We start from the raw sequence: 12,490 nt of genomic DNA on the forward strand, positions 1-12,490 counted from the left end.
CTTTTCTTTCTGAAGTTATTAGCCTTCATTTATTTTGCTTTTGTTGAAAAGTTAGGAATGGGAAGCGCATTAGATACCTTCTGCGGTCAGTCATTTGGAGCAAAACAATATCATATGCTTGGTATACATAAGCAAAGAGCCATGGTTGTGCTTCTATTGGTTAGCATTCCTGTTGCTTTTATTTGGAGCAATACAGGCTATATTCTTGCATCATTGGGACAAGATCCAGAAATATCAGCTGAAGCCGGACTTTATGCTCATTTTATGATACCTAGCATTTTCGGTTTTACACTTCTACAATGTCATATTAGATTCTTACAAGCTCAGAACAATGTAGTTCCCATGATGATTATTAGAGAATTCATTACAATAGATTTTCTTTCTATTTTTAAATTCTTCTAATTAGTTGTAATTTCCTATTTTTGTGTTTTGGGCTAATTCTAGGATTGTTTCCTATTTTTGTGTTTTGGGTAGATTATTTTCTATTTTTGTGTTTCAGGTTTGTGTATATATATTCATTCTTAATCAATGAAAAAGTTAAGCCATTGTTTCTCAATAATCCTCTCTCTACTTCAACATGGTATCAGAGCCTAATCTTCTTGGGCGTATTTTCTTTTTCTTTTTTTCCTTCTCCTCAATGGCTTCACTCTCAAGATCCTCACCATCCCCTCCTTACAATCAATCTCTCCAATATCACCAAATTGTCATCCACCAATTATCTCACATGGAGCCTTCAAATTCAATCTCTTCTTGAAGGTTATGATTTTCATCACTTCATTGATGGCGCTCATACTCCACCACCACCCACCATCACCATCACTGGTGTTGCATCCCCAAATCCAACATACACAACCTGGAAGTGTCAGGATCGTCTCATCTTTAGCGCTCTCCTTGGTGCTATCTCCGTTTCAGTACAACTACTTATTGCCTGCACCACCACTTCCCTTGATGCATGGCAAACCTTAGCCAATACTTATGTCAAACCATGTTGTGGTCATATTAAACAATTGAAGGAACAATTACAGCGATGTACCAAGGGCTCTCTAACTTATTGGACTTACGCCTTTGCCACTGCTGTATATCTCATCAACCGTATGCCCACACCCACACTACATCTCTCATCTCCTTTTGACAAACTCTTTCAGTCTCCACCCAACTACACTAAACTTCGGGTGTTTAGTTGCTTATGTTATCCATGGTTTCGTCCTTATTCTCAGCATAAACTTGACTCTTGTTCCACTCCTTGTGTTTTTCTTGGTTACTCTTCAACACAAAGTGCCTATATTGTTCATCTTGGTCGTCATCCAATTTCCTTAGCAGATCAACTTGTCGACGCTCTTACTGAACCACTTCCACGAAGCCACTTCCAAGAATTACAGGTCAAGATTGGCGTCTCCTCTGGAGCTCCATCTTGAGGGGGCATATTAGAGAATTCATTACAATAGATTTTCTTTCTATTTTTAAATTCTTTTAATTAGTTGTAATTTCCTATTTTTGTGTTTTGGGCTAATTCTAGGATTGTTTCCTATTTTTGTGTTTTGAGTAGATTTTTTTCTATTTTTGTGTTTTAGGTTTGTGTATATATATTCGTTCTTAATCAATGAAAAAGTTAAGCCATTGTTTCTTAATAATCCTCTTTCTACTTCAACAATGATAACCACAGGATTCACAACTCTACTCCATATCCTCACTTGTTGAATACACTTCTTTAAATCGGGGCTTCGAAACAAAGGGGCTGCACTTGCAAATGCCATATTTTATTGGATCAATGTCTTGTTGTTAGCGATTTATGTCAGGATCTCCCCTTCTTGCAAGAAAACTTGGATAGGTTTTTCAAGGGAAGCAATGCATGATGTTCCAAAGTTTCTGAGACTAGCTATTCCTTCGGCTGTGATGATATGGTATCTCCAGGTTCACTTCAACAATAAAATTGTTGTGTGTATTTGAAATGTTATATTAAATATTATATATATCTTGTAGTTTCATTTGTCTAGTGTATCTTGAAACAACTTGGAAATCTGGTCATTTGAAATGATGGTACCGTTATTTGGTCTTCTTCCTAATCCAAAGCTTGAGACATCAGCTCTATCAATCAGGTACCATATCCTATACCTGTACCCCTCAAATAAGTTTAAAGCCTTAATAACATATGAAAACTCCTTAAAGATCAATAAAAAAAAGTTACATATTACTAATGGATTATATATTTTAATGTTACAGCCTCATATGTTCAGTAATTTACATGATACCCCTTGGATTTAGTGGTGCAATAAGGTATGATTTATTTAGTATAATAATTGCAGCTCCTGCAAATGCAACATGTTGCTTAAATTATTCTTCTTTTCATTTTCCCCTTCAGTGTAAGAGTTTCCAACGAATTAGGGGCTGGACGACCACAATCAACACTTTTAGCAATATAGGTTGTGTTATTCATGGTCACTATAGAAGACGTTTTGGTAGCCACAATCCTGATCTTAGGGCATAAATTTTGGGGCTATTCTTATAGTAATGAAGAAAAAGTAGTGAAATATGTTGGAGAAATTATGGTGTTGCTTGCAATATCCCACTTTTGGGATGGTATTCAATCAGTGCTTTCAGGTTTATAACAATTTGTAATATGTACTTACAATCTATCAATTTGATCATTCATGTGATAACTGAAATTTCTATACTAATTTGTTTATGCTAAACCTATATTTATGTGAAAAGATGAAAATTCATCATATATGTATAGCTCAGTGTTAGATATGAAAATTATCTTTCTAATGTATAGTCTTACTGTCAGCCCCTTAGCCTCATGACCCAATGTTGAAGGAAGGGGCCTCATGGGTAGGCCTTGCACCTATGGGAGCCTAGACAAAGAGCAATGATAGCCTGGAGGTTTGGTGGTTTAAACCCCAGGAGTTAAAATGAGGAGGTCATATGTGAGCTAGACATGCACCACGACCGAGCTAGACACACACCACCCGTGTATCGTAGGCGAGCCAGACACGCACTGCGTGCACACCAAACGAGCACCCCACGCGCGCCTGTCATATGTTGACTGTGGAGTTGGTGCAGATGGAATGTGAGGTTTATTTTGGAATATAATTTATAATTATTTAAATATTCTATTATGTCTTCTCAAGCATGTATGATGTCTCCTCCAGACATCTTGAGAATGACCCGTATTGCTCTTTAAAGAGAAGGATTGGGTGACTCAAGGGGACACCAAGGGAAGGCCTTGACCAAACCAAGGGGGCACCATGGCATGACCTTGGGCGTGTCTAGGACACACGAACAACACCCAAGCACGTACACATAGGCTCCATGACATGTGTGGTGTACACACTGTGGCCGCAATGGCACAGGGCCTGGTGTGACCTACCTTTTCCCTATGCTGACACGAAGGCGCTTAAGCTTTATGTAGCGAGCCAACTAGAGAAGCCATGGGCGCAATGCCATGGTTCAATGGGGCACTAGACATGCAGTTGACTCGAGCTCATGAGAACTAATGATTACTACTCAAAAACCACACATTTTAAAGAATAATTCTCACGAGTTTTACATCTTTTGAGTAGTAATTATGCCTAAAACACTCAATTAACATGTTTTTGCCCTTGTAAGAGTTACTAACAAGTTTTATGAAGTTTTGGAGTCATTTCAAGGTATGATTTTGATAAATTGGTGACAAAAGAGATGAATCAAATTGAAGAAAACAAATAAAGTTGATGATAATCCAAATGCACAATGAAAGAAGTAATGCAATTGGTTTGGACCGGGATTTGGAGTTGATTTGAAGGTAGTTGGAGTGGAATCAAGAGAAAGAAATGGAGGAAATGACAAAAAGGAGTTAAAAAAAACTATGTTTTTCAATTTCACGTGAACATGTGAAAAATTCGCACAAACGTGCGAAATAGACTAGGAGGGGATTTTGACTGCAGCTCAAAGGGGAGAAGTGAAAACTGATTTCACATGACCATGTGAAAATTTTGCACAGTCATGTGAAATGCTTTAGGAAGACGAAAATGATGTTGATGAACTTTCCACTTCGCACAATCGTGCGAAATTGTTGGAGCTCGTGCGAAATTGTATTTTTTCTAGATTTCTTAGTGAAAAAGCCTCTGAAAGACCTCTTAGATGATGCCAAGTGTCTACTTGACCTTGACCTATAAATAGAAACTTGATTTACTCATTTAAGGACTTTTTACATTTTTCTAATTGTAGAACTTTCCAGATTTTCTCTCTCTATGGAATTCTCTACTTTCCTTCATTTTATCTCATTTTCTCATTAGTCAAACATGCCTTATGAGATCAAATCTCCAAGCATGAGTGGCTAAATCTCATTTTTCTCGGAAGAGGAAGGATCCAGAGGCAAGATCTATGGTGAATTAGAAAAATGAACTTGAATTGCAAAGGTAATTTGATCCAATTGATTGATTAATTAAAATTTGGGGATTTTTCTCTTCAAATTCTCTTGGATGATTACTACAATGCAAGCTAGGTAGATTCATCAAATTCTTAATGCTAGATTTGATGAGATTGAATAGTTGCATTGTGTGAATCATTGGAAGATAATTTAAGATGGATTGAATATATGATTTGAATTGATCTCTTGGATAAGATGACCTGATTTGAAGAGAAATTAGATATAAACTTAAAGCTAAATAAAAAATCGGTTTAGATGAAAATTTAGGTTTTCAATCTAACTTGATGAAAATTAGATCTCAACATCTATTCACCATAGAAATTGCTTTCTAGAAAATCCTTACTTCGAGAATTTCATTTTCTATTAATTTTCTTATATTTTACATTTCATTTTCCTCTCAATTTGGAATCATTGTCATTTTGAATTGTAATCATGAATTGTCAAATCATTTTCACTTAATCTCAATCATTTCTTCTCATCTCATTCAAGCCTTGATTACCAAGAATAATCCATATTTGTGGACGATACATAAAACCCACTATACTATAGTAGTTTGTACTAAAACCACTTTTTGATCGGGTACAAATTGTTATAGAATAGTGAATTAGGTTATAAATTTTGTTTCGATCCAATAAACGACGAAAATCCGAGCGATCAACTATGCATGGCATATGGGCGCAATGCCTTGTGCACTAGGAATAAACAGCCATGAGCACAATGCCATGGCTTGTTGCTGTGGAGCTTGACCTGATAGTGGGAGCTAGTCACATACCTAAGCCATGGGCACCTTAACATGGCTTGGACTCATACATGAGTGTGGGGAAGGCACACTAATGCACTAGACACCTGGTCAGCTAGTTGGTGCATGCTACTGGTTTAGATGACAACAAACTAGTGGCAACAAGTGAGTGATTAGGACAGCATTTAGCTACAAGGGACTGGCAGATGGTTCTGGTGTTGATGGCTGGTGCGAAGAGACACCTTGAGCTGAAGAAGTGTCTCCAGTTGGGAGGTTATGCAAGCAGTTCCTCCAACTGGGTGGTTATGCAAGCAGTTGTGGCAGTTGTGGTGATTGTAGCAGTTGCATAACCACCAGTAACCTCCCTAGTTTTGAAATTCAAATTGTAAACTGCAAGCTGAGTCTTTTAAAAAGGGCCTCCTGCATTTCTTAGATAGAGCATGAGAGTATGAGACTGCCTTTGAATACTTAAGGGTTCTAAGCATTGTACTCTGACTCAAGTCAAATGTTGACACTTTGGGAAAACAATTTTGTATCTTGTAGAGTTGAATAATACAAGTTGGGAAGGGTGTTCTTGTAATCATGTGGTTGCCTATTACTTTGTTTTTCTAAGGGTTGGGAAGAAAGGTTGGCTAAGGAAGGGTCCTTAGTACCACACACTCGATGAAAAAAAAAATTGGGTTGATATTCAAGGGTGTGACAAGTAGTATCAAAGCCTGCACCAAAGATGATTGGTGGTAGTGCAATGGAAGCCTTGTGGGAAAGGATTGCTCGGATGGAAGAAATGTTAGGAGAATGGCCATGTGAGAATGGCACCGTGGCTTCATGGGAAAAACACATTGTGGGAGAAATTCAAGTGCAGAGGAGTTTGCTGGAGATCTATGAAAAATTCTTTGAGGATAAATTTGTTGGCTTGAAAGTAGAAATTCAGTCCCTGATAGATGACTTCAAGGGCTTCCTGCAGTCTTATGGAGAAGAAATTGCAGTCCTCAAGAAGGTTGTGTTGTAGGAATGCTCCTCAGGCCTTAAAGCCCCTCCCAAAGTCCGGGTCCCAGAGCCTAAGGGCTCCAATGGTAATAGGAATGTGAAGGAGTTTGAGAATTTCTTATGGGACATGGAGCAGTTCTTTAGGGTTGCTCATGTTCCTGATGGCGAGAAAGTGTCCATTACCAGTATGTATTTGACTAGTGATGCCAAATTGTGGTGGTGAACAAGAATGGAGGATGATGCAAAGTCTAGAAGGCCCCAAATCATCACTTGGGAAACTCTGAAAAAGGAATTAAAAAATCAATTCCTCCATACCAACATTGCTTGGGTGGCCAGGGAATCATTGAAAATGCTTAGACACATCGGATTAGTGACGGACTATGTCAAGGAATTTAGTTCCTTGATGTTGGACATGAAGAACATGTTAAAGAAGGACAAGCTTTTTAATTTCATGTTTGGACTGCAATAGTGGGCTGAGATGGAACTTAGGAGACAAGGGGTCCGTGATCTCCCTACTACCATGACTATAGTAGATTGCTTGGTGGATTACAAGATGGGTGGCGCCATCTCCACCATGCAGAAAACAAAGTCAGAAGGGAGTAAGAAGGCTAAGGCTAAGGGTAAGACTTCTGAGAAGGCGGGATGGAAGAAATAGAACAAGAAGGGTGCTGCAGGGGTAAAACTAGTGGAGAATACCACAAAATTTGTGCAATAGTCCACCCGAATGGTAGGGTGCTTCATTTGCAATAGCCCACACCTAGCCAGAGACTGCCCTAAAAGAGAAAAACTCTCGACCCTTGTGAATGCAGACGACAAGGAAGAATCTGACTCAGAGACCCTTCCTGTAGTTAACCCATTGCAACTCCTAAATGTAATTCATGGTGAGACCCTAGTCCAAAAGTCCCTAATGCATGTTCATGTGGTTGTAAATTGTGTGCAGGTGAAGACTTTGGTGGACAGTGGTGCCACTCATAATTTCGTGGCCACCAAAGAGGCAAACAAGTTGGGATTGAAGTTAGAAAATGATACCAGTCGGATCAAGGCAGCCAATAGTAAAGCCCAGAAGATCTAAGGGGTAGCCAAGAATGTTCTCATGCAAGTTGGTGACGGGAAAGGCACGTGTAGCCTACTTTGTGTGCCCTTGGATGACTTCGATTTGATCCTTGGTGTATACTTCCTCTTGAAGGCTAAGGTGGCCTTGATCCTATATTTGGGTGGATTGGTAGTGTTGGAAGAAAGACAACCCTGTTTCGTGCAGGCCTTGAGGGCAAAGGATGGTGGTAAGGGTCAACATAAGATGTTTTCCGCTATTCAGTTAAAGAAGGAATTGAAGCAGGGCTAGGATACTTATGTTGCAGCCTTGATCGAGATTAAGGAATGACAGTTTGTGGAAGTCCCTGATTTAGTGGTCAAAATTTTGAAAGAGTTTAGAGATGTGATGCCTGCACAACTCCCCAAGAAATTGCCACCCCGACGACCTATTGACCGTAAGATTGAATTGTTGCCTAGAACAAAGCCCCCAACTCAAGCCCCTTACAGGATGTCTCCTGCAGAATTGTTGGAGCTACGCAAATAGTTGAGGTAATTATTGGATACAGGCCTGATCCAACCCTCAAGGGCTCCATATGGTGCACCAGTGTTGTTCCAAAAGAAGCATGATGCCTCTCTACGCATGTGTGTGGATTATAGGGCTCTCAACAAGGTGACCATAAAGAACAAATACCCAATCCCCTTGGTAGCAGAACTGTTTGACAGATTGTTAAAGGCCTCTTATTTCACCAAGTTGGACTTGAGATCAGGCTATTGGCAAGTGCGGATTGTAGCAGGAGATGAAGGGAAGACCACTTGTGTAACTCGGTATGGTTCATACGAGTTTCTAGTAATGCCCTTTGGGCTAACTAATGCCCCTTCTACTTTTTTCAATTTAATGAATGATGTCTTGTTTGATTACTTGGATGCATTTGTGGTAGTATATCTAGATGATATTGTGGTATACAACCAAACTCTAACAGAACATGAAAGACATTTGAGATTGGTGTTCCAACGACTGAGTGAGCACAGACTTTATGTAAAGCCAGAGAAATGTGAGTTTGCTTAGAAGGATATCACATTTCTTGGACACAAGATCAATGTAGGCCTGATCAAGATGGATGAAGGCAAGGTGCAAGTTATTAAGAAGTGGCCAGTCCCTAGCAAAGTTACGGAGTTGCGGTCCTTCCTCGGCTTGGCCAACTACTACAGAAAGTTCATTAAGGGGTATTAAAAAATGGTGTCTCCCCTTACTGACCTATTGAAGAAGGACAACCAGTGAGACTGGAGCATGCAGTGTCAGATGGCTTTTGAAGGCTTGAAGGAAGCTATCTCCACTAAGCCTGTGCTGCATTTGCCAGACTTGAACTTACCCTTTGAAGTCCAGACGGATGCCTCAGATAGGGCTTTGGGTGGGGTCCTAGTGCAAGAAGGGCACCTTGTGGCGTTTGAAAGTAGGAAATTGAATAATGCTAAGCAGAAATACTCCACTCTTGAGAAAGAAATGACAGTTGTGGTTCATTGCTTGCAACAGTAGAGACATTACTTGTTGGGGAGTATATTCATAGTGATTACTGATAATGTGGCCAACACCTTCTTCAAAACTCAAAAGAAGTTGAGTCTCAGACAGACCTAATGGTAGGAGTTCATGGTCGACTTCCAGTTTGAATGGTTGCATCGACCAGGAAGACATAACATAGGGGTTGATGTCCTGAGTAGAAAAGAGGTGATTACCTATATTTCGGCCTTCTCATAAGTCATCTCTAACTTTAATGAGAGAATCAAGCAGGCTGCAGAGCATGATGTTGCATATGGTAGGCTGAAACAAAAAGTTAAGGGGGGTATGATTAGGAGGTATTGGCTAGAGGGAGACCTCCTTATGAAAAAAGGAAAAAGATGGTATGTTCCTACAAGCGGCTTGAGAAGGGAACTGTTGCGGGAGACTCATGATGCAAAGTGGGCAAGCCATTCCGGTGAAAAGAGAACCCTAGCATTGCTGGCCAAATCCTATTATTGGCCAAAGATTGGTGAGGATGTGCAGGCGTATGTGAAAATCCTGTCTGATTTGTCAGATGGACAAGACCGAAAGGAAAAAGGCTGCAGGGTTGCAGCAACCCCTCCCCTTTCTAGAAAAACCTTGGGAGAGCATTCCATGGATTTTATCACCGGATTTCCAAAGGTTCATGACTTCAAATCTATCTTTGTTATTGTAGATAGATTTTCTAAGTATTCTGTGTTTATACCTGCTCCTAATGCATGCCCTACGGAGGAAGCGACTAGGCTATTCTTCAACCATGTTTTAAAACACTTTGGGTTGCCTCAAGACAGTGAGTGATTGGGATGCACGGTTCACAAGCCGATTTTAGGTGGAATTGTTCAAACTCTTGGGTTCAGGGTTGAAGTTTTCCACAACCAATCTTCCTTAAATTGATGGGCAGACAAAGAGGATCAATGCCTTACTAGAGGAATACCTCAAGCACTATGTGACAGCACACACAAAAGAACTTGGTTGATTTGCTGGACACTGCCCAATTGTGTTATAATCTGTAGAGGAGCTCAGCAACAGGGATGAGTCCCTTTGAACTGGCTATCGGGGTGCAACCAAGGATGCCTTTGGAAGTGGCTAAGCAAAAGACATGAGGAAATAGTCCTGCAGCATATAAGATGGCTCGATCCGAATAGGAGATGTTTGATGAGGCCCGAGACAATCTAGAGAAGGCAACCAGATGGATGAAGAAGTATGCAGACCGTGATCGACGACCCTTGGAATTTCAGGTTGGGAACAAGGTCCTCCTGAAGTTGACTCCTCATATATGGAAGAAAATCAGTAGCAACACAAGGCAAAGGGGTCTAATTCCCAAGTATGATGGATTATTTGAGGCAATAAAACGAGTGGGATAGGTGGCCTACATGTTGAAGCTGCCTAAGAGACTCAAGCTTTACCCGACTTTCCATGTCAGTTTTCTGAAGCCTTACCATGAGGATCTGGATGAAAAGAAGGTGTAGACAAAGCGGGTTCCTCCATTGGTCATGAAGCAATTTGACCAAAAGATGGAGAAGATCTTGGATCATAGGACCATGGGACATAGCAAAAAGAACCGACGAACTGATTTCTTGGTTAAGTGAAAAGGGACTTCGGAAGTAGAAACTACATGAAAAAATGATGTTACCTTGTGGCAGTTTGAAGTGGCGGTCCGGGCATACTGGCAGACTAAGTCGACGAGGGCGTCAACTTCAGTAGGCGGGGGTGGGTTTGTCAACCCCTTAGCCTCATGACCCAATGTTGGAGGAAAGGACCTCATGGGTAGGCCTTGCACCTATGGGAGCCTAGATGGAGAGCAAGGATGGCTTGAGGGTTTGGTGGTTCAAACCCTAAGAGTTAAAATGAGGAGGTCATGTGTGAGCCAAACACGCACCATGGGCGAGCTAGACATGCAAGCACGCACACTGTGGGCGAGCCAGACACGCACCGCGGGCGAGCTAGACACGCACCACGAACAAGCTAAACAGGCACCACATGCGCACCATGGACGAGCCAGATAGGCACCGCGTATGCACCGCATGCACACCAGATGGGCATCGCTTGCGCACGAGGCATATGTTGACTATGGAGTTAGTGTAGATGAATGGTGAGGTTTATTTTGGAATATAATTTATAATTATTTAAATATTCCATTATGTCTCCTCAAGCATGTATGATGTCTCCTCTAAACATCTTGAGAATGGCTTATATTGCTCTTTAAGAAGGGGGAGGGGAGGGAGGGTAGGTGATTCAAGGGGGCACCATGGCATGACACTCAAGCACGCACATGTGGGCTCCACGACATGTGTGGTGTGTACCCTATGGCCAGAACGACACGGGGCCTGGTATGGCCTACCTCCTCCCCACGTTGGCACGAGAATGCTTAAGCCTTGTGCAGCGAGCCAGCTGGAGAAGCCATGGGCGTAATGTCGTGGTTCAATGGGGCATTAGACACATAGCTAACTCGAGCTCATGAGGACTATGCATAGCACAAGGGCACAATGCCTTGTGCACCAAGAATGAACAACCATGGGCGCAATGCCATGGCTCGTTGCTGTGAAGCTTGACCTGACAGTGGGAGCTAGGCACATGCCCAGGCCATGGGCACCTTGACATGGCATGGGCTCACATATCAGTGTAGGGAAGGCACACTAATGCACCAAACACCTGGTCAACTGATTAGTGCATGCTGCTGGTTTAGATGGCAGCTAGCTAGTGGCAGTAAGTGAGTGATCAGGACAACATTCAACTACAAGGGACTGGCAGATGGTTGTGGTGCTGATGGCTGGTATGAAGAGACACCTTGGACTGAAAGAGTGTCTCCAGCTCTAAGCATTGTACTCTGACTCAAGCTGAGACACTTTGGGAAAACAATTTTGTATCTTGTAGAGTTGAATAATACAAGTTAGGAAGGGTGTTTTCCGTAGTTGTGTGGTTGTCTGTTACTTTGTTTTTCTAAGGGCTGGGAAGAAAGGTTGGCTAAGGAAGGGTTCTTAGCACCGCACACTCAATGAAAAAAAAAAGGTTGATATTCAAGGGTGTGACACCTACCATGTCTACATGAAAAATCTTAACACAGAAACATATATTGGCAGTTCCCACTCGTTGGTTATAAGCATTTATTTCTTACTAAATTTGTTATGAATAAGTAATGATAACTAACTTACTCTGTTCTCTAAAGAAAGGTTAATCAACACTTTAATTAATTGGGTTCCTCTGATAACATTTGTCAAGCATGGTTAGAGGAAGTGGCAAGCAAAAGATTGACGCTTTGATTAACCTAGGAGCTTATTATCTTGTTGGAATTCCATCTGGTGCATTATTAGCTTTTGTGTATCACATTGGAGGAAATGTGACTCTTATTCTACCTTCAGTCTTTCTCCTACTTTTAATATTCCAATCTAGTTTATATTCTCCAGAAAGAAGAAAAGTTAACCCTTTTGTATATCTACTTGGTCCACAGGGACTCGGACAAGAATTATAGTTTCACTGTTCATGCAGGCAGTATCCCTCGCAATCATAATTTTTTGCACTAATTGGGAGAGAGAAGTATAATTCTTTTTCACTGATGATTGTGTCTGTGTCTGTGTCTGAGAATTCTCTTGTTGAATTCACTAATGCTTTATTTTATCTCTTTCTTTTGCAGGTAAAGAAGGCTACTAATAGAGTTCATCATGACTCAATAGTCCCTGTGAATGTAGCATCATCAAGTTCACATTGAAGTAATATTGCTTATCCGATAAAAATCATGCCCAATCGTATATTCCGTTTCTAGTGGTCCTACTATCCGATGTTCTAGTCCTTG

At 41.0% G+C, this 12,490-nt stretch overlaps 2 protein-coding genes across 2 annotated transcripts; both read left to right on the forward strand.

The window, feature by feature from the left end:
• LOC104880798 (protein DETOXIFICATION 15-like) lies at positions 1–5,497 on the forward strand. The gene is made up of 4 exons (XM_059740573.1): positions 1–351; positions 1,711–1,935; positions 2,421–2,598; positions 5,325–5,497. Exons 1-4 carry the CDS (start codon positions 58–60, stop codon positions 5,495–5,497), a joined length of 870 nt encoding a protein of 289 aa, XP_059596556.1. The 5' UTR covers positions 1–57.
• A 377-nt stretch (positions 5,498–5,874) lies between these two features.
• Positions 5,875–8,232, forward strand: LOC109123393 (uncharacterized). The gene is made up of 5 exons (XM_019222954.1): positions 5,875–6,144; positions 6,604–6,754; positions 6,944–7,005; positions 7,075–7,186; positions 7,733–8,232. The coding sequence occupies exons 1-5, from the start codon at positions 5,875–5,877 to the stop codon at positions 8,230–8,232; spliced, it is 1,095 nt and encodes a 364-aa protein (XP_019078499.1).
• Positions 8,233–12,490: the final 4,258 nt, after the last annotated feature.

The sequence above is a fragment of the Vitis vinifera genome, chromosome 11 (assembly GCF_030704535.1).
Source record: "Vitis vinifera cultivar Pinot Noir 40024 chromosome 11, ASM3070453v1".
Classification (NCBI taxonomy): Eukaryota; Viridiplantae; Streptophyta; class Magnoliopsida; order Vitales; family Vitaceae; genus Vitis; species Vitis vinifera.